We start from the raw sequence: 27,844 nt of genomic DNA, 5'->3' as shown, positions 1-27,844 counted from the left end.
TGTCTTAGCTTGGCTGGTAAGTTGATTCATTTTCCATATTCTCCAGATAGTAAGCCTTCAGATTTATATTTAGTTTGGTCTTTAAAAAATTATCTTAATGGAAAAAATTTCAATTCCCTGGAAGACTGTAAAAGGCAAGTGAACAGTTCTTTGCTCAAAAAGATAAAAAGTTTTCGTAAGCTGGAATTAAAAAGTTGCCTAAAAAATGTCAGAAGATAGTGGAATAAAACAGTGACTACATTCTTCAATAAAGTTCTTGGTGAAAATGAAAAAATGTGTCTTTTTTTTTTTTTAAACTTAAAAATTGAAGGACCTTTCTGGCCAATCCAGTATTTGTAATCTGTAAACCAAAACTGTATTCTTTAAAACGGTTTTTTTTTTTTTTTTTTTTTTTGATACCAGTATCGAGATTCCTGAAAATAAATTAGTAACCTTGTGAAAGCAAAATGTACCTGCCATTTTTTTCTCTCCCCAAGACTGGTTATACCTCAGTTACAAAGTGCCCATGCAGTTGTACCTAGATTATTTATTAATCCTCTGTATAGTATATATAGCTAGATACATGTGCTTGGTTTTAGATTTATCTGATTATGTTTTGAGGTGGCTTAACTGCTCAAATTTAAATTTCATTAGAACCACTGAGTGAACTCCTGGAGTTGGTGGTGGACAGGGAGGCCTGGCGTGCTGTGATTCATGGGGTCGCAAAGAGTTGGACATGACTGAGTGACTGAACTGAACTGATCTGATTGGCTATTCCAGTCTGAATTTAAGAACAGATGTACTCACAGTATGATGAAAATAGAAGATACATGTGCCATTCATACTTGGAAGTAGGAAGTATAGAATGGTCAGACACTGGCTTAGGTTATTAAGCTTATTACCCAATTTAATGTTCTTTAGGTGTTTCTCCAAGGCCACTGGGGTCATTCTCAGTTAAATACATGAGTTGTAAAATGTAGCAGATAATTTTACATAAAAGCAGCCATGATAATGAGAATTGGTTTTCAGTTGTTTGTATAGTAGTTAACTATTCTCACATGATTTGCTGTTTGAACTATACAAATGCTCAAAGTCCAGCAACACCCTACTGCCAAACTCTGACCTCAGGAAAGTATGACAGTTGAATGGAGTGATACTGGCATGAGGCCAATTAGGGTGTATGTATACCTAGGATACTTGGCCTGAGTTCAGATTGTTCCTCCTACAAGTGCTACTGTTCCTTGAAGGCAACAAAACTGATTATTCCACTCAATAACAGCTTGTTTACAAAGCACTTACATATGCATTCTATTTTTAAGCATAAAATATGGCTTTTTAAGTTTGAACTTACAGATCAAGAAATTTTTTAAGTGACAGAATAGGGACTTTGTGAATCCTTAAATCCACTCCTCAAAATAAAAATAAAATTCTAAAGGTTAACAGTGGCTGTTAACCAACAATTACGTCACTAAACACAAAAAGAGCAGTGGCATCAATTACCTATGAAGCTGGTAGATGCAAAACATGACAGTCCAGCAGGATATGATACAGATGAGCGATGGGGTTTTAAATTAATCTGATTCCAAAGCCTCTGTCTACAGTATTTTAACTAAGGAATTTTACAACAGGCATAAAGCTACATCTTAATGCTGAATAAACAAGTGCTCAATTACCCCCACCAGTTTTGTCAGGCAAATATTAACCAAACTTGAATCGTTATAAGACAAAAATTTAATGAAAATTGGTAAGTAATAATCCAAGGGGCTAAATAGTTACATGGGACTGTATTAGAAATTTAATATACAAATGTTACATGTTATCATCATCTGATTCATCTTCTTCCTTCAAAGATTCCTGGTAAGAGAAAAACAGTGTTTAAAATCAATTTTTAGCACTGCTATAACAACCTGAATCTAAGTGCCTGTCATTCAAAATTCTTTATAAGTAAACTGGAACGCTGGTTTAGAATGTTAGATTTTACTTGAATGTCTTAAGTACATCCTGCTCTATCAATGACAATATTCTTGATAGGATACACACAGTATGAAAGCATTAAATGTTCTCAAAAAACCTTGCCATTTTCACATGCACAAAAAAGTTTTTTTGGAACCAGGGCAACTTTATCCCCATTGAGGATAACCTAGAAAGTTTCTTTTAGTTCAGCTCAACTCAGAAGTGTTATTTAATACAATTCAACATATTTCCATGATGCTTTTACCTTGAGCTGTTTTCATGCTATGGCTTACCTTGGCATATTTCTCTGCCTCTTCCCTTACATCTTTGGGAACTATTTCATGTCTTCCATTAGTTACTGTAAATTAAGCCGTATATTTAAATGAATTAAAAATGAGAATCACTGTGATTTGAAAAGACTAAACAATCTAGCCAATCCATAGGTAATACCAGGTTCTTTGACCTCATCTTTTTCCTTCCCCTACATAAGCACTTAAAATAAAGAAATTATGCTATGGTTTTTCCAGAAGTCGTGCCGATGTTACAGGTGGACCATAAAGAAGGCTGAGTGCCAAAGAACTGATGATGCTTTTGAATTGTGCTGGAGAAGACTCTTGAGAGTCCTTTGGACTGCAAGGAAATCAAACCATTCAATCCTAAAGGAAGTCAACCCTGAATATTCATTGGAAGGACTGATGCTAAAGCCAAAGCTCCAATACTCTGGCTATCTGATGTGAAGAGCCAACGACATGGAAAAGACCTAATGCTAGGAAAGGTTGAAAGCAAAATGAAAAGAGGGCAGCAGAGGATGAAATGGTTACACAGCATCACTAACTCAATGGACATGAATTTGAGCAAATTCTAGGAGACAGTGGAGAACAGAGGAGCCTAGTATACTGCAGTCCATGGGGTTGCAAAGATTCATGAGTTAGCGAATGAACAATTTATTCACAGCATGATTAGATTTTAAAATCTGTCCCTGAAGCCCTATGGTTGCCTTAATAGAAAAAGGTTACTTCCCAATAATACTGTATGCAATGGATGTTTCAAAGTAAACTACTCACAACTTTATATAGTCTCTTATTAAGCAGAATTTTTCCATCAGTACCTCCTAAATTTATTCTAGCTTTGTTTGTATTAGAAAAGCAGTCAGAACACATTGTGGCCAATACTGCAATTGAATGAATGCTTATTTCATAATCCAGCAATTCCACTCTTAACATATATTTCTAAAATGCTACTACATATGCATGCCACAGTAGATGTAAAGGACATCCACAGCTGCATTATCCCTTTCTGTAAACACTGGAAAGGGCCCAGTTGTCTACTGAAATTCAAGACAGTGCTTACCTTTGTGGAGAAGGTAAGGGTTGTTGACTTAATAGAGGCCTAAGGGTTAGGCAATTTAAATCCTAAAATATAATGCTATGAAAGTGCTGCACTCAATATGTCAGCAAATTTGGAAAACTCAGCAGTGGCCATAGGACTGGAAAAGGTCAGTTTTCATTCCAATCCCAAAGAAAGGCAATGCCAAAGAATGCTCAAACTACCACACAATTGCACTCATTTCACATGCTAGTAAAACTAATGCTCAAAATTCTCCAAGCCAGGCTTCAGCAATACGTGAACTGTGAACTTCCAGATAGCTGGTTTTAGAAAAGGCAGAAGAACCAGAAATCAAATGGCCAACATCCGCTGGATCATCAAAAAAGAGAGTTCCAGAAAAACATCTATTGACTTTATTGACTATGCCAAAGCCTTTGACTGTGTGGATCACAATAAACTGCAGAAAATTCTGAAAAGAGATGGGAATACCAGACCACCTGACCTGCCTCTTGGGAAACCTGTATGCAGGTCAGGAAGCAACAGTCAGAACTGGACATGGAACAACAGACTGGTTCCAAATTGGGAAAAGAGTACATCAAGGCTGTATATTGTCACCCTGCTTATTTAACTTATATGCATGAGAAACGCTAGGCTGGAAAAAGTACAAGCTGGAATCAAGAATGCCCGGAGAAATATCAGTAACCTCAGATATGCAGATGACACCACCCTCTGGCTGAAAGGGAAGAATAACTAAAGAGCCTCTTGATGAAAGTGAAAGAGGAGAGGGAACAAGTTGGCTTAAAGCTCAACATTCAGAAAACTAAGATCATGGCATCTGGTCCCATCACTTCATGGCAAATAGATGGGGAAACTGGCTGAATTATTTTGGGGGGTTTCAAAATCACTGCAGATGGTGATTGCAGCCACAAAATTAACAGACACTTGCTCCTTGGAAGAGAAGTTATGACCAACCTAGACAGCATATTAAAAAGCAGAGACATTACTTGGCCAACAAAGGTCCATCTAGTCAAGGCTATGGTTTTTCCAGTAGTCATGTATGGATGTGAGAGTGGACTATAAAGAAAGCTGAGCGCCGAAGAATTGATGCTTTTGAACTGTGGTGTTGGAGAAGACTCTTGAGAGTCCCTTGGACTACACGGAGATTCAACCAGTCCATCCTAAAGGAGATCAGTCCTGGGTGTTCATTGGAAGGACTGATGTTGAGGCTGAAACTCCAATACTTTGGCCACCTGATGCGAAGAGCTGACTCATTTGAAAAGACCCTGATGTTGGGAAAGATTGAGGGCAGGAGAAGAAGGGGACGACAGAGGATCAGATGGTTGGATGGCATCACTGACACAACGGACATGTGTTTGGGTGGACTCCAGGAGTTGGTGAGGGACAGGGAGGCGTGGTGTGCTGTGGTTCATGGGGTCGCAAAGAGTCAGACACGACTGAAGTTACTGAACTGAAAACTGAAGGGTAATTTGGCAGGCTGGTCTACTTGTTGACCAAATTAGAGTCTACACTAATGTATCCATGCTGTTTGTTGTTTGTGTACTTTTCTATGGGTACAGGCTATTACTAATTCTTTTTTAAGATTGAAAAAAAAAATGGCACTTATAGTAAATTAGGCTTGGTACAGATGACTCTGAGAGCAAATAAGTACAGAGTAATCACTTACTTTCACCAACCCAGCTGAGTTCTAGTTCAAAAGCTTTATCCTTAACTTCATCGTGTACTATGTAAATTCTAGAAAAGAAAGAAGAAATTAACATCTGGCCATCTACAAACATAGTTCATGCACCCACTCAGCAAATCAACACCCCTTCCTAATATAAGGATTTATAAAATTATACACACAGTATAGTCTATATTATGAAAATTAACTAGGACTGATAAAAAATTAAACACTACAAAGGATTCACTATACCTTACACCTTTATACAACCCAAGCTGTTTACTTTGATACATTCTTTCAGAGACAGAACTAAGATGTCTCATAAGGAAGATTCAAATGGGAGAAAGGTATTATCTGTGCCTTTCCAGGATATTCAGTATTTTCCATTCATTAACTGATTTTTAAACAAAAACTAATTTATTAGTTTACAATTAGTCTTCATTCTGCATTTTCTTGGCAGGAATATTTTTAAACCCCTTTACTATTCTGGATGTCCCTAAACCTGGCCTTTAAACAGTACAAGACAAACTGCAGCAAACCAGGAAGCAGTGTCACACAATATTAAAAGTAGAAGTAAAAACAAGGCTTCCCTCGTGACTCAGTGGTAAAGAATCTGCCTGCCAATGCAGCAGATGGGTTTCATCCCTGATCCCAGAAGATCCCACTTGCTGCAGAGCAACTATACTATGGGCCCCAACTACTGAACCTGTGCTCTTAAGAGCCTGGGAGTTGCAACTGCTGAAGCTACCAGGCCACAATGAGGAGCCTTTGCACAAGGAGAGAAAAGCCTGAGCAGCAATGAAGACCCAGCACAGCCAAAAATAAAATTATTTTTAAAAAGTAAAAGTAAAAACAAGTATTAGCAAAGCTGTTTTTTTAATTTTATATTTTACCATCTCCCACAACAAAGTAGCAAAAGTAATTTGGAGGATATTCCTTAAGCCTTGCTATAACAGCTGTAACATAAGAAAGCATCTTAAACTTTCCAGAACTAAAAGATGCATAGTACTTCATTTTATTAAATGATGAAAGGATGGCTTTCCTACACAGAACAATATAAAAATAAAAGCTGTTATAACAACTGATACCCAGACAAGTTCTCGATGAAGGAAAAAAACTGTTGCACAATTCAATGATTATTTACTTTTTATTAGTTCTATTATATGTTAGTTGCCAGTGTCCTCTAGGTTGTCGTTATTAATAAATGACAATCACAGAATGGAATGGATTCCCCTTCACAAGAAAGGGCAAGGGTCTCATGGTAAAAGGCAGTGGGGAAGGAGGGTGTCAGTAGCAGGAGTGATAGATTGGTATAAAATTATAAAATACTTGTGATTTTAATATTTTGTTACAACTATCAGTACGGAGATTAAGAGTATCATTCAAATAATAGGTTTATCATCAGATGATAGACCATCCTGGACATTTTTTCCCCTTGCATGTATTATTAGATGTAAAACCTGCTGACTCGACCATGATGACGTAGTTCTAATGTGGAACAGAGGTGTTATGAATTCTCTGGAATATTACATTTATTACTCTTTAACTCTGAAAAGCTGACTATAAAACCAGCATTTTATTAGATTTTTTGAAATACTAAATGCCTGCATTCTTTGATCTAAAAAAATAATGTATTTTGAAGCATGGTCACTGAGATTTTACTGGCGTTGTTGTTGCTTACTACTACTGTTACACAGCTTTCTACCCTAGGTATCTGTAACATAAACTACTTCAGGCTTTCTTAAGCTATTTCTAGATGTTCTGAAATACTTCTCTATTCATCTTGTTATAAGAACTTCAGCTGTAGACCTTAAAGTTGTAAGCTAAGGTTAATATTATTGGGACTTGTGAGATTTAAGAAGTCGGGAGCTAGCAAGAAGTCTAGAGGTTCACCATATCCTCCAAATCTTGAATTCTGTCAATGGAACAGGAGTATATTTTATCAAAAGCTATTTTTTCCCATCCTATTCACTGTCACTTAAAATGAAGCCTCTCAGAATGTTGGATTCACCTTCTTAAAATTAATGCAATAACTAATTTACAAACAAAACAGCCTCTTAGGATTAATGTATAAGGTAAGGTCAAGTAAAATATTTGTCAGTACTAATGAAAATTGCAACTTACATCTTTGCAACTTCTTTAACAACATCACGGCAGGTCATTTCTTTCATCTACAGAAAATAAAATATATATTCATTATGTTATGAGTCAAAGGAAGAACACTTTCCACTTGTGTAACTTTTCAGATTCTTTTTGCAACTTTTATCAGTAACCTATGCTCTTGAGATAAGATTCTTAAACATAAAACCAAGGAAAATAACCTGAAATTCAAAAAGACCAGAACCTAAGTTTTTTATTGTTTAATGTTTTTTAATGATTATTCAAAAAAAGCCTTGGGCACCAATAATTTTGTGAAATATATTAAAGTTTATAAAAATCTAGACTCCTTTATGAATTTATTCACAGGCAGACCCTGACACTTAAAAGATTACCAAGAAATGTTTTTTTTCTTTATAGTGAATTCAGGATAATAAAAAGCAAACAAACCACAAATACTTCTGCTGCTGCTGCTAAGTCACTTCAGTTGTGTCCGACTCTTTGACCCCATAGGTGGCAGCCCACCAGGCTCTGCCGTCCCTGGGATTCTCCAGGCAAGAACACTGGAGTGGGTGGCCATTTCCTTCTCCAGTGCAGAAAAGTGAAAGTGAAGTTGCTCAGTCGTGTCCGACCCTCAGCGACCCCATGGACTGCAGCCTTCCAAGCTCCTCCGTCCATGGGATTTTCCAGGCAAGAGTATTGGAGTGGGGTGCCATTGCCTTCTCCCAAATACTTCTATATGCTAGATAAATAGGAATAAATTATCCCTCATGAAACTGTTCAAGACAAAACTGCAAAATGTGAGGGAAAGCTCTGAAGAACCAAGATCTGAGTGGAGTCTTAGAACACAGATTTATCTGATTTGATTATAAGGAAGATAAATTAACTGCAAAAGTGAACATATGGAAATCAAGGCAGAAAAACAGCCTTTAGATGCCTGGCAGAAAAGTCTGTTATACTAAAGGTACTGCAAGTAACCAGTGCAGAAATTTTTTTAAGTATATGTGTTTCTGAACACATTTGACAAAATTTTTTAAAATGCGCAAACCTGGTGTTCATATTCTGAATATGTGGAGGATGGAAAATAGTGAAAAAATAATGAACAGTCATACAGCAATCCAAACTTGAGGTAGTTTAACTACTGCATCTCTAAATTGGGCTCATTAATATTTTATTTTTTGTGTTTTTTTAATATTTACAAATCTTGATGCCCCAGCTGATAGAAGTAGGAAAAATACTGGAAAGCAACAACTGTTCAATCTAGACAGAGATGTTTATTTTATGGTATTTTTTCTGATTGAATTTCTGATTAAATTTTTTCATGGCAAATTGGGGGTGAAGAAAAGGAAAATACCGATATTCATATTTTTACCCTTACAAGTTAAGTTCTATATTTAGTAGATTAATTGTAACATACAAAGGTAAACTTAAACTTGAAGCGATACATCTTAAATGTCAAATACATTTTTACATATGTTGGTAAAATTTACTTTATAAAATTATGTTCTTGGTAAACAGAACACAAGTAGAAAAGCAGACCAGAGTAATGATTGAGAGCAGGGGCTGGCAAACTCTGTTAAAGGGCCAAGTAGTAAATATTTTAAGACTTTCATCATAGGGATAAGGTTTTCGGTCTCCATTCCAACTACTAAACTCCACTGTTGTACTAGAGCAAAAGCAGCCAGCGACTGAATATGGCTATGTTCCAATAAAACTGTAAAAAGCATCGCAACTAGGGATTATCATACAAAGTCAAGTCAGAAAGAGAAAAACAAGTATGTGGAATCTAATATATGACACAAATGAACTTAATTATGAAACAAAACCAGACTCTCAGACAACAGAGTTGTAGCTGCAAAGGAGAAGGGAGAAGGGAGCTAGTGGAGGGATGGAGCAGGACGTTGGGGTTAGCAGATGTAAGCTATTACATATATAGAATGGATAAACAAGGTCCTACTGTATAGCACAATGAACTACACTCAATATCCTATAAGCCCCTAGTAGAAAGAATATATGACAGAAAAGACCACTAGTCTAAGAGTTACAAGGTCTTGGATTGTTTGTAAGCAATAGTCTATGACTCTAGCCAGTGTGTTTTAACCGAGGGTTGGACTTGGGCTAAGTGATCTCTAAGGTCCTTTTGTCAATTTTATCAATCCTAAAATACCAAACATAAATTAGGTCTTGGTGTTAAATTCTAAGCACTAAAAGCCTAGCATTAAAAAAGCTGAATAAGTGAATTAGTTGAGCAAGGTTCCAGTATAGCATTAACATTAAATGTACAAGAAGATTTTGTCCCTGTAATTTACCAAAATACTGCTAAATCATATGCCTGTCTTTTAAGGAAGTTTCTGATAAGCAATGAAGAGTTGGTGGGTACTATTTCAATGTCAAGTTGATCAATTTATAGCTAAAAGGAAAGCCAGCAAATTTTTAAGAAACTTTTTCCACACTAATAGACGTTGGGAACAAAGGAAAGAGAAGCAAAGGAGCGCAGACTTTAATGTGTAAGACTTCAGACAAAAGCTGTTTTCTAGTTGAAAGAAATGATACAGTAAAAGACCAAAGTTCTGAACCTAAGGGGCACAGGGTTCGGTGAATGGGTCTCAAGGATTTTGTGAAATTATATGAAATTTTTTTTTTTTAAGATTAGACAGCCGTAAAAATCATAAAAGGACCCATGACACAACTCTAAAGATAATATGCTGCCAGCTTTCCTGCTCAACTAATCTAGTAGCTTCAGAAAGCTTGACTCAAAATGGCAGACCACACTTGGACTAAAAGCTTTAGTCTGTGGTGATGAAACTTAACCACATGAGAATAATGGTATAGCAGAATCACATGAGAATAACAGTATAGCAGAATCACTTGAGAATAATGGTATAGCAGAATTTTAAACAATAAAAATTATTACCTGAAGCTTTTCAATTTCTGTCTTTGCAGCCTGCCTTGCTTTGCCAATGGCACAGCCCCAATAACCCTATTTAAAAAGAACACACACCAAAAAAAAAAAAGTATTATTAAATATACTATCATAAGTTATTAATGACTACTGTTTCTATTTAAAGATTAATAAAAGGATGCTAAATGACATTCAAAAGCACATATGGAGAAATACAGTAAAAAGACATTTACTAAAATGAATAACAAGGGACTCAAAAAGTTTAAAATATCAAACTTAAGTATAAAATAACCTGGATTATTTTCAAGAAATATCCCAAGGAAAACAAATTATATCATTTTACACACACACACAGAGACCATGAGCTAGAGGTATATCTGAGGCTGGAAATAGAAAAGAAATTAGCTTTATGAACTGAAATGACTTTTGAGAGAAAGAAATCATTCCTAAGAGTTAAGTACTCTAAGCCTTCTTAATGTATATATACACGTTTTTTGGCAGCACCAGTGCAGCTTGTGGAATTTTCAGTTTCCCAACCAGCAGGCAGTGAGAGCATCGAGTCCTAACACATGGACCACCAGGGAATTCTCTAATTTATATTGTAAAGGTTTTTTTTTTTAATTAAGTATGCCCCTTCATACTTGTATAACTATATTCGTATATAATGACAAAACCTAAAGAGCCTTAATTTTGTTAATGAGTATAAAAACCATTAAAATCTCAGAAGACACTTTAAGAAAAGATTATTAGAGAAAGATCCAAGAAATCCCACTTAAAATCCTTTGTACTGGGGAATTCCCTGGCAGTTCAACAGTTAGGACACAGGCTTTCACTGTCATGGACCTGGGTTAGATCCCTGGTTGAACCCTGTTCGGGAAACTTAGATCCCACAAGCCATGTGGTGCAACCAGAAAAACAAAACAAAAACCCAAAACATCATCAAAAAACCCAAAAGACTTAAAAAGGGAGGGCATTATATTCCTTTTAAAGACACTGCTAATATTTATGGTAATAAAATAGCACATATTCAAAATTTTATGTTGACTATGCAGTTTCTGCATGGCAACCCACTCCAGTAGTCCTGTCTGGAGAATCCCAGGGACAGAGGAGCCTGGCAGGCTACAGTCCTTGGGGTCACAAGAGTTGGACATGACTCAGTGACCAAACCATGCAGTTTCTACAGTAGCATATTAAAAGCCACAAATCTGGGACTTCTCTGGTGGTCTAGTGGTTAAGAATGCACACTCCTAACACACAGGGCACAAGTTCAATCCCTAGTCAGTTCACTAAGATCCCTCATGCCATGTGGCACAGTCCAAAAAAAGGTCACAAATCTTCGCTCTGTCTCATACCCATAAGGTTCTTGTTATTAATGTTAAATAAGAAAATGTTAAATGAATATTAAAGAAACATCATATAATCTGAATATATGATTTAAGTGAGAGACCATTAAACTGGAATAGAATTTCAGAAGATTCAAAATTAACTCACATATGAAACACCCGATGGGTCAATCATGTAGAGCTGTGCACCGTCATTCACACTGTAAGACCCTAACATGAAACTGCACAAAAGTAATACTTTTAAACCGTGGTTCTTAATACCAGAAAAGTATTAAAAAGTACAGTGATAAAAATGCAATTTTCTTTCTAAGATAAACATTGACTAATACCCATATAACTGACAGTAAGCACTTTGATAATATAGTTTGGATAAAAACTAGTATATACTTGAAAACGTTCAAAATTCATGTGCCTTGGTTTAGTATTAAACTTTCTAATCAACCTTTCCCGCGAGGATAGCACTGCAGGGAAAGGAGTATTGATAGACAGACATAACATGAGGGCCCAAGAGCTAAAGGCATAAACATGAAAAAGCCAAGGGAACAAAATTCTTGCTATGAACACACTGAAGCTACCTCAAACTCTTGTTCCACCCTTCATTCTTTCTTGGCTATTCCCGAATATTCCTCCAATTACTTTTCTGCAGTAACCCAAATTGATTCAATGCATTTTTTATGTACAACAAAATTAAAATTAGGGTACTGAACAATCATATGAATTACTGATTTTTTTGAAATTATAAATAGAAACCAGCCTCATCTTATATTACTACTTCATGGGCAGAATACCATAACAACCAATTCCCATTAAGAGCATTTTACCTGTTGCTTACAGAAGATAAGACAGAAACTAATGAAAAAACTGAGATGTCAGTACAGTTGACTACGTAATAACAACAAATGAACTCTATTTAAAATCAGTTTGCAGGGCTTCCCTGGTGGCTCAGTGGTGAAGAGTCTGCCTACCAGTGCAGGAGACACAGATTCGATCCCTTATCTGGGAACATCTCACATACTGCAGATGAGCCCATGACCACAACTATGGACCCTGTGCTCTAGAGCCCAGGATCCACAACTGCGGAAGGCCATGCACCGTACAGCCTGTGCTCAACAAGAGAAGCCACCACAGTGAGAAGCCCACGCACCACAACTAGAGAGTAGCCCCTGCTCTCCACAACTAGAGAAAAGCCTGCACAGCAACAAAGACCCAAAAATAAAAATTTTTTAAATTTTTAATAAAATCAGTTTGCAACTTCCTGAAAATGTCTGGATCTAATTTCAGAGATTCCTCCCCCAAGTTTTATTAATAAATAATTGACATGCATCACTACATTAAGGTATACAGCATAAAGGTTTAATTTATATACACTGTGAAATGCAATGATTACCACAGGTTTAGGTAATATCCATCATCTCACATAGATACAATAAAAAAAGTTCAACTACTTCTTGATGAAAGTTCATTTCTTAAGGGTATAAAAGGCTAATAAGATGCTGGGAAAACAGATAACTGTAGTACAGATATTACTGAATATCTCACTAAATTTCATACCTGCAGCCAAAAGGTCTAACAGCACTGTAGAGTGTATACGCGTGTACATACATGGCCACTCTATCTGCAAGATGCTGTGGGGGTAAAACAGAAGAGTTTATTAAGACTCTTCTCTTGCTGTTCCAGAGGCTCAACTGTTATCAACTTACTTTTAGTGGAATGTTATATCCAAAGTTAGATCTAAAGTTGGAAGCCTCTTCTCTTGCAATGTCTGCTAAAGAACGAGCGTCTGCCAACAAACCTGCTACTGCCTGGAAAAAAAAAAAGTACCAATTAACATTCCTATCACAAATGAAGGAAAAGTATGTGACTATGATAGGCTTACTTGATATTTTTAACAAGCATCATCATTAGAATAAATTAGTTTGGCTTAAAGGTCTTTGCAAGAATCAGACACAACTTCGTGACTAAACCACCATCTTTGCAAGGCATTCTGGAATTTCGATGCTTGAGTATGGGATAACAATTTGGAAATTTCCTAACTGTGACTTCATTCTTTTGTCAAATGACCACATTAAAAAAAATTCCATGTCTCCCTAATTCCCACTTCATTATAAAGACTAAAAGAACCACAAAGAAGAAAAAAACCATGGGTTTTGGTTAGAACTGGTTTTTAATTTAAAGCCATTCTATGTTTAAAAAGTTATTAAAAGTTTTTATTTAAAAGGCATAACCTCAAACCTCCTTTCTATTTCAGTGTACTAATAAATTGTAATGCCAAAGCAAAACATGACAAACCACAAATCTAGTGGCTTAGAACTGCAATTACCAAACCACACACTGAGATATCCCAGGGAACTACAGTAAACTCAGAGTTGTGGGGTGTTTTAAGTTTTGGGGGAAACACATATTGAAGTAGTTCAGTTTCAACATCAGATCATTCCACATTCCCTTCAATGCCATCGGGTCACTGAGAAGCTGGGGCTGCCGTGATAGAAAATAAGCACTGTGCAAAAATCATTGTGAAACAGGAAGCAGGGTGGGGTGGGGCATAGCATCGAATCCAATTCCAAACTTTAAGAAACTGCAGAGTACACATTAGTAGTTGTAGTTGTTTGAAAATAAAAACATTTTTATCTTCCTGTCATATGGTGAGGTTTTGTTTTTATAGCTACTAAGTTGTTAGAACATAACTAGTTATTTAGACCTACATATATAATACACAGAACCACTGGGCATTTCTTTTGGTCTAGGGAAGCCATGAAAACAGAAATGTTGGAACAGTTACAAGTACTGGAAACCACTGACATAAGATTTTCAGAATAAATGTTATCAAAAATTTTAACAGCCTTTTCTTCTACTGCTACCTAGTAATAGTAATGATTATGAAAATCCTTAATCCATTATTGATCCACTCATAACATGCTAAGCATTTTACATAATTACACATGAGGACAGGCACTATTACCACCATAGTTTTGCAGGTGAGGAAACTGGAGTTTAGAGTAACCCAGGTAGTAATTTTCATGATTTAAATAATCTTCCATTGCTTTGGATAAAACTCACTGTGAAGTTTAATAATCTGTCAAATTACTTGAAGATGACAATCGTGGAGACAGACTATCAATCCTTCTTTTTTTCTCCAACCTTCTTCAATGTCTAATGTTTTGCCAATTTCCAGTTGCAAGGAATGCCATCAGTTTTTAATAACAAATGGGACAAATTTGAAAATACTAGGAAAATCTTTCCACCACTGAACTACCTACAAGCATATATGATTTTTTTTTACTAAGTAAAAGAAAGCAGAATTCACTAATTCCCTTCTATCAGTTAGGTTACAATCTGGCCAAGTTTCAGGAAAACATACCAGTTTCATTGGTAGTAATAAATTTGTTCAGGAGGGAAAACAGATTCAGAAAAATAACTGAAGGAAAAAAAATGTATCTGTAGCTTTGTAGATTACTGGTTATATTTTGCTAGTCCTTTCTGTGTTGTGTGTAACACATCTTATTTACAAATACTAATAACAAAGCTACCAATACTTCAGCAGAATGAGTGGATCCTACAGAATCTCACCCTGAAGAATGGGCTCTAGAGTAACACACAGACCATGGAGACCCAAGTACGAATCCCAGCACATTTCGTTACCAGCTGAGTGTTTCTTCATCTGTAAAAATGGGATTAATATTACTTTCACTGGTTTGTCAAGATTACATGAGATAATTGATGTAAAGAACTTCTGGCATAGTACCTAGCACACAGAATATGTATTCCCTTTTCTTCCTTGACTTTTCAGAAAGCAGGGTTAAAATCACTTTTCTCTTTTTTCTGGACTGTTATACTTACTGAATAAAGTCTGATATTTATATAGGATGACTTCAGTATACCTCAGTAATCTTATTTATGCCATACCAGCTGCATGAAATAAATATAGTGATGCTTATGAAGCTACTAAAAAGGATGTGCTCACTTTTCCTTTCGTCAGACATCCTTTCCTGATACTCCACCTTACTATAAAGGTATTTTCTTTCTGATAACATCTTCAGTTTGACAGTTATCCCCAGAAAGGATACAAAAAACTAAAGACTTATTGCCTCTCAAGCATGTGCCTTGATTGGCGATCTATGCTGCCAAGATTTTTTACCCAAGCTTCTCACTCCTCTCCCCTCCTCATTTTCTTCAACTTGGTTTTTCGTATGTATCTCCAACTGGATTATAAGAATTCTACCAGTATTCTTCCTGGAAAATTCCATGGGCAGAGGAGCATGGTGGGCTACAGTCCATGGAGTCACAAAGAGCTGGACATGACTGAGCAAGTGAGCATGTATGCACGCACCTTTCTTTTAGACAGTGAACTGTTCACAAACCAGTCTTTCTGATTATTTCTATGGCTGCTCTCTGATCTGTTTTTGCCTCAATGCTAAAGTAATAAATAGGTTCTTATAATTAAATTTTTATATATTCCAGTTAATTACATCACAAGAAACTGGACAAGGCAAAAAGGAACATTTTTAAATGTGACCTTACCATTCCAACATGTCGATCAACATTAAAAAGTCGTTTGTTGGAACCTTCTTCATAAAGTTTAGACAGGACTAATTTTTCTACCCCAAAGACAACGCCGTCTTTACATCTGATTCCAATAGCTGTACTGAAACAAGTAGAAAAAAATCAATTTTTTAAACTGAAAATAAAAGAAACTTTGTAAACTCAAGTTAAAAAAACAAAAAACAGGCAAATCTGTTTCTTAGAATATATCAAGTTTTTAAAGCAAATACATTTGAAAACTAGAAAGGGCAAACATCCTAAAGTGTGATGAATTAGATCCATACAAATAATCATGTGACCAAAACAAAAACAATTTCGTATCATGACATGGAAAGATAATACACAAATGAAAAAAGATGCTAACAAAATGCGTAACTAGTGGCACAGTATCTAGCATATGCTGGCTCTCTTATGACAAATGCTGACTAGTCATGTCCATTAAAAATGATACATAACATGCATATAAATGATAGGCTACATACAAAATAAAAAGTTAACAGTTTCTAATCTGGGTGGGAATATTATAATTATTTTCCCTCCTTTTGCTTTTTCTGCATTAACAATGTGTTGCTTACAGTAAGTGTAAAAGAATAAACATTCTGTTCAACTGTTTAAAACAAAATTGATCAAAAAAACAAGTAAAATGTGGAGAAATTATATACCGCCATTTCAAGAAAAAACAATTACTTTAACTCTAATAATTCTTTTAACAAAGAGAATTCTATCAGAAACAACCAGAAAAATGAATTGAGCCACATGCACAAATTTTATAAAGAATTTCAGACACTCCTTCCCCCACACTTCAGGTACCTTTTCAAGTTTAAATTCCTTGGTCCAAATTTCCTAACTCCCAAGAATCTGCAAAGCCCATCTAGCTAATTCAATTTCATATTATAAATTCTGTGCTCTACTGAATTCAACCTCATTGTCGTCCCTCAAACACCATTTTTGCTTTCCAGTCTTTATTGAAGTTATCCTGGGCATCAGAATACACTTCCTCCTCACCACAGCACATTTAAATAAATTTCCACAAACTTTCACAAGTTTACTTGAATAGTCTCAGACAGCCTTTCCCAGTTATTACAATTTCTCATCTTCCTCATTTTTCAGAATCTAAAATGTCCCTTTCCCTAAATCAAAAGTTCTCAAAGTGTCGTCTGTCAGGTCAAAATTATTTTTATAAAAATACAGAAACATCATTTGACTTTCTCCATTGTGTGGATGTTTGCACCAATGCTACTGGCTGACAATAAACGGTAGCAGTAAATACCACTCATTGTATTCTTTATTGCTATGCTCAGTTTTGTTTTTTTAACATTTTTAGTTAAGAATGTCCCTGATAAAGTTGTAGTTAATTTTATTAGACATTAATCCTTAAGTATCTTTTTATTATCCTAACAAAAAGCAAGTTAGCCAAAGTTCTGCTGCTGCACATCAAAATATGATGGTTGCCTACAGGAAAAAGCACTGATAAACTGCTTTCAGGTGTGAAGTTTTTCATGGAACATCTGTTTTTACCATCAAAGAATAATAACTATGGTTATTTCCACTTAGGTATGTGGCAGACTCTTCTCTAAAATGAACAAAACAAGCCTGTCACTTCAAGGAAAACAAAAGAGAGTATTTTCTTGCCAGTGATAAAATCTGAGTTTTCAAACACAAACTGGGGTTTTGGAAAACATATTGGTGGTGATATTACAAAATGTGATGTTTCTAACAGTTTATAATGAAATATGTCTACTTTGGAAGGTTTGTTATAACTCAGTGAACCAGTATTTTCCAAATGACCAACATACAATGTTACAAATCATGCATGGATAAAACATGCAAAGTACAAGACAGTGCAATAGACTTTAATAATAGTACAAACGGTTCATTATTATGTTTTCAGACTCCACACTGCAACTAACCTTTACGAAACTAAAATCTGTCCAGTATGGTACAGTATAAATAAACAACATGCATAAGGTTATTAAATGACTCCTCTCTTTTCCAACCACGTATGTATATGAAGCCTGATTTGGTGTTGCACAAACTTCAACAAAAGTTACAATGTACTGAAGCAGCAGCAACTATGAGACTCTGCCTTTTATTAAGATTCAATTAATCACTGAGATTTTCAAGAATGTAAAACAACGCAATTCTTCTCACCACACTTTTTTTCCATGCTTTGGAAAAGTAATTTTCATTAAAAATGTTATTGTTACTTAAGTATTTTAATAAATGTTAATGTAATTATTTGTTAACATGCAATTTTATCACTGTTATTTAAATAAATTTAGAAGTATTTTTTATTTTTTGGTTTTAATTTCAAATACAGTAAATACTGATGAACCAATAACCGGCATAAATAAATGCTCTTTGGGGTGAGCATTATGGTAAATACTTATAGAACCTAAGAGCCTACTTAATTAAATATTCATCAAGGTTCTAATGATTTTTTTTCAAGTATAAGGATGTCCTAAGACCACAATTTTGTGTACATTTTTGTTCTAAACAATCTAGCCTCACAATTATGTTGCACAATCTTCCTTTCATATCTTGTCCCCTCAATGAGGATAAACCGAAAAATTATAATTTAACTCCTTTTTTTCTTTTGCATATTACCTTCTAGGGGCATCCTTTTATAAAATAGTTATGATCATCATATATAGGTTTTTTTAAATAGTGTTTTAAGTATCCTTTTATATGTTCTTAATTATTTGTTTTGGTAGTTCCTGTCCCTAAAAAAACAGATACTCAAAAATATTTAACTTTTAAATCCCCAAGATTGAATTTCTTTCTTTGAAAGAACTGATCTCTAGGACTTCCTGGTGGTCAAGTGGTTAAGACTTCCCACTTACACTTCAGGGCACACAGGTTTGATTCCTGGTTGGGGAACTAAGATCTCGCATGCTGTACAGATGCAGCCAAAAAATAATAATAAATAATGAAAATAAAGATAAAAATAAACAAATGGGTCCTAATGAAGCTTAAAAGCTTTTACACAACAAAGGAAACCATAAACAAGATGAAAAGACAACTCTCAGAATGGGAGAAAATAATCTGCAAAGGAAGCAATGACAACGAACTAATCTCGAAACTATACAAACACTCATGCAGCTCAATATCAAAAAACAAACAACCCAACCAAAAAATGGGCATAAGACCTAAATAGAAATTTCTCCAAAGGAGACATAAAGATGGCCAACAAACACATGAAAAAATGTTCATCATTAGTTATTAAATAAATGCAAATCAAAACTACAATGACATATCACCTCACACCAGTCAGAATGGCCATCAACAAAAATTCCACAAAGAGTAAATGCTGGAGAAGGTGTGGAGAAAAGGGAACCCTCTTACACTGTTGATAGGACTGTAAACTGGTATAGCCACTAAGAAGAAGAGTATAGAGGTGCCTTAAAAGCTAAAAATGTAACTACCACATGACTAAGCAATCCCACTCCTGGGATATACCTAAAGAAAATCATAACTCAAAAAGATACACGCACTCCAATGTTCACGGCAGCACTATTTACAATAGAAAGGACATGGAAGTAACCTAAATGTCCATCAACAGAGGAATGGAAAAAGAAAATGTGGTACATACATACATACAATGGAATATCACTTAGCCATAAATAGGAATGAAATTGTACCATGTGCAGACACATAGATGGATCTAGAGATTGTCACACAGAGTGAAGTCAGAAAGAGAAAAATAAGTTATCATATATTAATGCATACATATAATGTTTTCTAGTGAAAGCTGCTGCTGCTGCTGCTGCTAAGTCGCTTCAATCGTGTCCGACTCTGTGCGACCCCATAGACGGCAGCCCACCAGGCTCCCCCGTCCCTGGGATTCTCCAGGCAAGAACACTGGAGTGGGTTGCCATTTCCTTCTCCAATGCATGAAAGTGAAAAAATAAAGTGAAGTCGCTCAGTCGTGTCTGACTCCTAGCAACTCTATGGACTGCAGCCCACCAGGCCCCTCCGTCCATGAAAAGCTAGAAAAATAGTATAGATGAATTTACCTGCAAAGCAAAAATAGGGACACAAATATGGAGTACAAATAAATGGATATCAAGGGGGGAAAGGGGGAAATGTGGTGGATTAGGATTTACATATGTACGCTACTAAGAACCAACAGAGTTTCAGAAAAACATCTATTTCTGCTTTATTGACTACGCCAAAGCCTTTGACTGTGTGGATCACAATAAACTGGAAGATTCTGAAAGAGATGGGAATACCCGACCACCTGACCTGACCTGCCTCTTGAGAAACCTGTATGCAGGTCAAGAAGCAACAGTTAGAACTGGACATGGAACAATAGACTGGTTCCAGGAAAGGAGTACATCAAGGCTGTATGTTGTCACCCTGCTTATTTAACTTATATGCAGAGTACATCATGAGATATGCCAGGCTGGAGGAAGCACAAGCTGGAATCAAGACTGCAGGGAGAAATATCAATAACCTCAGATATGGAGATGACACCACCCTTATGGCAGAAAGTGAAGAAGAACTAAAGAGCCCCTTGATGAAAATGAAAGAGGAGAGTGAAAAAGTTGGCTTAAAGCTCAACATTCAGAAAACTAAGATCATGGCATCTGGTCCCACCACTTCATGGCAAATAGATGGGGCAACAGTGGAAACAGTGTCAGGCTTTATTATTCTGGGCTCCAAAATCACTGCAGATGGTGACTGCAGCCATGAAATTAAAAAACGCTTACTCCTTGAACGGAAAGTTATGACCAACCTAGACAGCATATTAAAAAGCAGAGACATTACTTTGCCAACAAAGGTCCGTCTAAGTCAAGGCTATGGTTTTTCCAGTAGTCATGTATGGATGTGAAAGTTGGACTATAAAGAGCTGAGCGCTGGAGAATTGATGCTTTTGAACTGTGGTGTTGGAGAAGACTCTTGAAAGTCCCTTGGACTGCAAGGAGATCCAACTAGTCCATTCTAAAGGAAATCAGTCTTGGGTGTTCATTGGAAGGTCAGATGTTGAAGCTGAAACTCCAATATTTTGGCCACCTGATGCGAAGAGCTGACTCATTTGAAAAGACCCTGATATTGGGAAAGACTGAAGGCAGAAGGGGACAACAGTGAATGACATGGTTGGATGGCATCACGACTCAATGGACACGAGTATGGGTGGACTCTGGACTTGGTGATGGACAAGGTGGCCTGGCGTGCTGTGGTTCATGGGGTCGCAAAGAGTCAGACACGACTGAGCGACTGAACTGAACTGAAGAATAAAATAGATAACTAATGAGAACAAATTGTCTGTGGCGGATTCATTTTGATCTTTGGCAAAACTAATACAATATTGTAAAGTTTAAAAATAAAATAAAATTAAAAAAAAAAAAAAAGAACAAATTGTACAGCCCAAAAAACTCTACTCAGGGCTCTGTGATGACCTAATTAGGAAGGAAATCCAAAGAAGAGAGGATATATGTATACATGTGGCTGATTCACTTTGCAGTATAGCAGAAACCAACACAACATTGTAAAGCCACTAAACTACACTCCAACTAAATAGCAAAAATAATGATTAACTAAAAAATAATTTATCTCCTTTCAATTCAGGTATAGAATCTTACTTAAAATTATTTGGTTAAATGTTTTCATCAGTCTATATGTTTCACTCTTAAGAAGATTCACATCTTATTTTTCTATTTTCCACTTAGGGAACGGCTACCCAGTCTAGTATTTGGCCTGGAGAATTCCATGGACAGTATAGTCCGTTGGGTTGCAAAGAGTTGGACACAACTGAGCAACTTTCACATTCACTTTTTAAAGTTCACAAAACACTTAAAAATTTTCCAATTTCATTTTTCTGGTAAGGCATGGGAAGCAGTTAGATTAGATGTCCACACCCCAGTTTTACAGACAAAAAAGTGACACTCAGGGGACTGAATACTGGAACCTTATATATTATTACCATTTGGCAGCAGTTAGCAGGAAAATTCACATCTTCTGATCCTCATCCAATATTCTATCATACCAGGTGACATATGTCCCTTTAAAAAAGGAACTTTCCAAGTAGTTTTTCTTTATGTAAAAAAATATTCATTTTTAATGTTTCCAGTTTTTAAAATTATATTTAAGTTTGCTTAAATGAAACTGTTCACATGACCTTCCCAAAATTAAATATAACTGTTTAAAGTCATATTTAGAAATAATTTATAGAAAACAAATTGCTAAAATACACAGATCTCACAGCCTAATCTCAGTTTTCTCAGTTACAGATGGTTTCAAAATGTATCTCCAGTTCTTCTTAGTCAAGACATCTCCCACCAGTTTTTTTACACCAATGAAAATGCAAAGACACAAAGGAGGAAAAGAAAAACAATAAACTTCCTCAATCTTTCTCCAACTCATTGGCCAAAGAGCCTATCTTCTTTCATCAACAGGGGAAAAAATGTCAACTTTTCTTGAATTTGACTCTCTTTTGAACTCTTTCAGGCCTTGTACACAATGACAAATACAGTTCAACCTAAAATTCTTAACAGCCTCACTTCTACTGTATTATCAGATACTAACAGTTTGTAAGTACTTCTATCTATAAAAATACAACATTTAAACACAAAATCAACTAGCTTCACTAACAAATCCCATAAGAAGACTCAAAATGTATTTTTGTTCAAAAATTTTAAAATACTATTTCATAAATCATTAGAAATCTATACATCTTCTTTCTACCACCAAGAAAATGGCACACAAAAAATGAACATCTATTTATTCAGTATCTACTGAGGGGTATGAGGCTTCCCAGGTGGTACTAGTGGTAAAGAATTGCCTGCCAATGCAGGAGATCTAAGAGACTCGAGTTCAATCCCTGGGTCAGGAAGATCCCCCTGGAGAACAGCATGGCCACCCACTCCAGTATTCTTGCCTGGAAAATCCCATGGACGGAGGAGCCTGGCGGGCTACAGTCCATAGGATCACAAAGAATCGGACACGACTGAAGCAACTTAGTATGCACACACAGAGGGCTATGCGCCAGCACATGCAAAGACCAGTTACTATCTATAACCTCATGAAAATTCCATAACTGAATATTGAAGGTATTAGTAGAAAGTGAGAAAACTACATCTACACATGGGCTTTTCTAATATTCTCAAAACATTTTCCTACTATGCAACTTTTCATTACATTCAAAACACTGAGCTCAAGCATCAACAGAGCTTATTTAGTAGCCCTAAAAAAAATTTTTCAAGAGATCTGAATGACATGAAAGAAAATTTTTTAAATCTTTTATCTCATACCAAAGCTGCTTTATATTCAAAAGTACAACGATTACTTATATATATATTATATAGATACATGTATAACTCAATCACTGTGCTATACACTTGAAACTACATTATAAATCAACTATACTTCAATAAAAAAATTAAGAATGAAACCTGTCTTGGCAGACTATTCAATTAGAAGTGATTTTTTAAAATGACCACTAGAAGTGATTTTTTAAAATGATCATATAATTGATTATAAAAATTGTTCAATATAAGACTCAGAATTTGTCAACAAGCCAGTAATTCAACTAAGATATTATAGTGGTCATTTTAGTGAATTACTCTAAACAAAAAAGACAGATTGTGGAGAAAAAAATGGTAGGTAACCCACTGCAATATTCTTGTCTGGGAAACCCCATGGACAGAGGAGCCTGGTGGGTTACAGCCCCTGGGGTTGCAAAGAGTAGGACACGACTGAGAGACTAACACTAACACTTTCACACTCAGGGTGGATTTTCTAGCTCCAAGTCACCCTTTAAGGAACTGCTTCATTTTGTACACTTTGTGTAAAAATAAAGATTACTGTTTAAGACCAAAAAAAAAAAAAGAGTGAAGGAAGTAATCCAGCAGGAAAATATCTTGGTGGTCCTACACCTTTTGGAGTATGGCAGCAGAAGAGAAAAATAAAAAATATCCCTGCTGAGATGATCATGTGACCAACTGCACAGGGCACTGAAAACACAAGGAAATAAAAGACAATAAAGTTACAAACCTATTGGCCAAGGAAACCAACGATATAAGTCAAGAATCTGAAAAAGGGAAAAGGGGCTAGCAAAGATGTTGATGAATTTGGCTTTATACACTTGAGACATGGTAGAATAAGTGTGTAATTCTGGAGTCAACTGGAAATATAGTCACATGGAAAGAGCTGGCCTAAAGAGAAATCTGGAAATGACTAATAAATTGAGATTATTTGGGGGCATGTATTATTTGTGCCAAAGTAACATAACAAAGCCTAATTACCAAAAACAAAGAGAAGGAGACATTTAATATCTGGCTAAAACACACTAATTTCAAGTAAAACACTGTTTCTTACCTACTATTTTCCACAGCCTTCATAGCATATTCAACTTGAAAAACTCTTCCATCCGGAGAGAATGTTGAAGCTGACAGATCATACTACAAGAAAAAGGCAATAACAAGCTTAGAAGGATGCACCTTTGGCAGTAATAACAATTTTTTCCTAAATGGCTTACACATCAGAAATGTGTGTTCAATCTCAGTGAAGATTTTGCTTTGAAGAGAAAGGGAAAGCATGTCAGAGCAGGAACAGCACCTAAGAGAAAGTTACACACTTTAGATTTCTGCTATTGACAAGCAATGAACGAAGTCCTGGGTAAAGTCAGAACTTTTCCCACACAGAACATGGCTCATTTCTGAAAAAATTACCAAGGTAGAAACAACACTGGCTTCTCTTTAGCACCACAGCTTCTCATAGCTGTGGCAGTAATGAATTAAAGGAGCTTGGATACATCATTTAGCATTCAGATATTTAATAAGCATCTATTATATGTCAGGCACTATGAGAAAATACAAAGACTACTCATTCTTAAAGTCCTTCATTTTCAAATCAGACCTCAAACAGATCCAGGTGCTGGAGATAAAAGGTTCTACAACGAAAAATAAGACAAAGTGAACTTATGGTCTCAGGGAATACCACAGACTACCTGATCAGGGAAGGCATTGCTACGGAAATTATATTTATGTTATTTAAACTGAGCCAGATCTAAAAGACAAGTAACTACTCATTTAGAATATGGAGGAGTGTCCTGGCATCTGGCATAAAAGACCTCAGGGTAGAAATAAGAGGAGCAAAATTAAGAAAAAGGAAATAATGCCACTGAAATCTTGAGCACCACAAATGGTAAACAGAAGAGTAAACTATTTTAGAGGCATATAAGGGCCAAGTTATGCTAAGTCTTTTATTTTAGGCTGGAGTAGGAAGTTTAAATTTTATTCTAAATGCAATAGAAAGTCATTGGAGTTTGGGTGGGGTGAGGGGAAGAGGTTCTAATTTTTTTTCTTTTTAAATGCTGTTCATCTGGTAAATGAATTATAGAGAAAACAAAAGTGGAAGCAGAGATAGGGTATTCCAAACGGAGTGTCTTAGACCAGAGAGAAAGACATGGAAGGTGTTATCCTTTGAGGGCGCAAAAAAACCTTGCTAATGGATTGGCTTTAGGAGTACAGTAAAAAAGAACTCAGAAGTGCATCATAGATTTTTTTTTTCATTTAAGCGACTAAAATGGAACCATTCACTGAAATGTAAATTGTAGGAGATGCAAAATGGCAACGGAAGAAGAAAACCCAGAGATCTACTCTGGACGTGTCATTTGAAATGCCTATCAAACAAGTGGAGAGAAATGTCAAGACAGGTCTTCGCATCTGGAGTTCTTGGGACAAGACAGGTATTAAGTCTTCAATAGTGGTGCTTCCTGCTTCTCAGCTTGTTGGTCTGTTAAAGGAAGATCTTTAACTCTACCAGCTTAATACCAAAACATCTCACCTATTTATATTATCAAACGTTTTTAAAGGGTTTGTAGAACCTTTCAGAACACTATTAATCTAGGGTAATTGGTCTGTTGGTCTGCTAAACGAAGATCTTTACCACCGTAATACTCAAAATTTCTCACCTATTTATATTATCAAATATTTTTAAAAGGTTTGTAGAACCCTTCAGAACACTTTTATCTAGGGTAATATTAATGTAGTTGCAAAGTCAATTTGCTACAACATGCATTACTGAGCATCAACTAATTCAAAAACGGGATGACAACCTTAGTGTAAATTGCCTATTATCCAACTTGGAAAACCAGTATTTGGGCCTAATGGTGAGAATCAAAATCTTATGCACAATGGGAGTAGATGAACTGAGAAACCCATTACCCAATGCCTCCAGTGGAACCAATCAATAAATATTTCTAAACACTATGTTTTCTATATGGGGAAATACATAAAAGGAGCAAGCCGAAGATTGTATATATGCAGTACGTTTAACAAAGTAAAGTTAGTAGGCCGAACAAGTTAACAAATCTTACTCCAAAATCCGGGACAGTCTGTTCAAAGAAGCGGTTAAGTCCGTAGCTAATCATTTAAACGCTGACGGTACTGAGACCTCACACTGCTGTTATTTCTCTACAAGAAAAGCTGGGACAACGGAAAAATGGAAAAGATTCTTCAGATTCCGCTTTTTAGACTATTTTCCTTATCAGTTCTCAGAAGGTTCCAGGGACTCATAAAGAGAGGTCCATCGGTACCCTCGAAACTAAGGCAGAGAATCCCCGGGAGTCAGAAGCACCCCAGGAACTGCAAGGGTGGGGAGGGGGGGGAGAGGTTCTTGGAAAGCAGAGTCACAAACTTTGGACTCTCGAGCCGCCTTGCCTCAGTGGTGCTCAAGAGCTTAATTGTTGCCCAAGTCCTTCACAGCGCGTGCACACACACCATTTCAGGCCTCAAGAGTTTCCACTTTCGGTTTCCCTAAGTGGCTAAAGAAAGTGACTCAGCAACCTAAAGCGGCTCCAAATCTCACTGCTGCGCGGCCAAGCCCGTTACACCTGAGCTGAGAAGCGTCAAGTCACGGTCACCGCAGGCGCGGGCCTAGACCTCCCGGCACCGCACAACTGGAAGCGGCCCACCTGCCCCCAGGCAGTCCCAGAGGACCCCGAGTCCGCGCACCCACCGCGGTCTGTCCGCGTTCCCTTCTACGCTAATCCTTAGACTATCACACAGAGAAATAAAGAACTTACCCCGGTGCCGATTGAGCTCATAGTGCTAAAATCACTGGGACTCTTACGGCTTCAGGCCTAAAGCGATCCCCCAGCACCACAGCAAGAAACTAGTAACAAGCTCTCTTATTGACTATTCTTCCAACCAATAGCCTTTTCTGTAGCTCGTTCCTGGAGCGTTGGTCCACGGAACAGAGGATTGTGGGAAAAGGGGGGTGGGGGGTGGGGAAATGCACCTGGCTAGTAACGCGCATGTACAAAAGCAATCTCACTGGGGTTAGGTAGGCTCCTGGTTGTTTCGTCTTCGTTTTGGGTTCGTAGATTCGTTCTGTCTTCTGGTTGCTTGAGAAGCTGCGCCAGTCCTTTTCCTGGAATTATTATTTATCTTTTATCCTTCTTTTTCGCTTCCTTATTTTTTTTTTTTAAAGCAACACGGAGAGATGTTCTTATACTCTTACAAAGGCCAGAGAAAACGGTAAGGGAGAGGTCTCCCTCCACCATTGGCGGCCTGGTTCTAACCCAATATATTGAGGCAACCCTATCATCCACCTATTCTAACAAGAAGGAAGAAAGTTGCATTCTTGCATTCTAAGGGTATCACCTCTGGGCTTAGGTCGGAATTTTACAGGATTAGTACCCTTTGTATAACTCTAGTAGAATTAAGGATAAGCTTGATTAAATATTATTTGTTGACCTCTATGTCCCAAGTACTCAAGTTACACCCTGCTGATGAAACGATGAAAGAGCACCTCATCCTTTACACTCAATGGGAAGAAACAGGCAACAGAGAGTAAATAGGCAAATAGTTGCACCTTTTGGTAAAAAAATAGAGACAATGGAAGTTTGAACTTTAAACCTATTACTTAAGGAATGACTTTCCGAATGGGTGATACTTAAATTGAAATTTGGATTGTTATCTCAGTGTAAGCTTGGCTTATTATAGGAACTGTCAGGTCAGTATGCCCTTAAGCGGGGGAGAGTGACAGGAAATGAAATCAGAGGTGGATATGGAATCA

The 27,844-nt window shown here is 36.5% G+C and overlaps 1 protein-coding gene across 1 annotated transcript; it reads right to left on the bottom strand.

Moving 5' to 3' along the window:
• Positions 1–1,692: 1,692 nt before the first annotated feature.
• On the bottom strand, positions 1,693–27,026 carry PSMA3 (proteasome 20S subunit alpha 3). The gene is made up of 11 exons (XM_019968984.2): positions 26,850–27,026; positions 24,140–24,222; positions 15,800–15,923; positions 12,982–13,083; positions 12,833–12,906; positions 11,430–11,502; positions 9,951–10,016; positions 7,064–7,110; positions 4,943–5,010; positions 2,226–2,290; positions 1,693–1,833 (listed from the first exon to the last, which is right to left on the bottom strand). The coding sequence occupies exons 1-11, from the start codon at positions 26,868–26,870 to the stop codon at positions 1,789–1,791; spliced, it is 768 nt and encodes a 255-aa protein (XP_019824543.1). The 5' UTR covers positions 26,871–27,026; the 3' UTR covers positions 1,693–1,788.
• Between the last annotated feature and the right edge of the window lie 818 nt (positions 27,027–27,844).

This window comes from Bos indicus, chromosome 10 (genome assembly GCF_029378745.1).
Source record: "Bos indicus isolate NIAB-ARS_2022 breed Sahiwal x Tharparkar chromosome 10, NIAB-ARS_B.indTharparkar_mat_pri_1.0, whole genome shotgun sequence".
Classification (NCBI taxonomy): domain Eukaryota; kingdom Metazoa; phylum Chordata; class Mammalia; order Artiodactyla; family Bovidae; genus Bos; species Bos indicus.
Note: the sequence above shows the minus strand (reverse complement) of the source record. Positions and strands in the feature narration are given on the sequence as shown.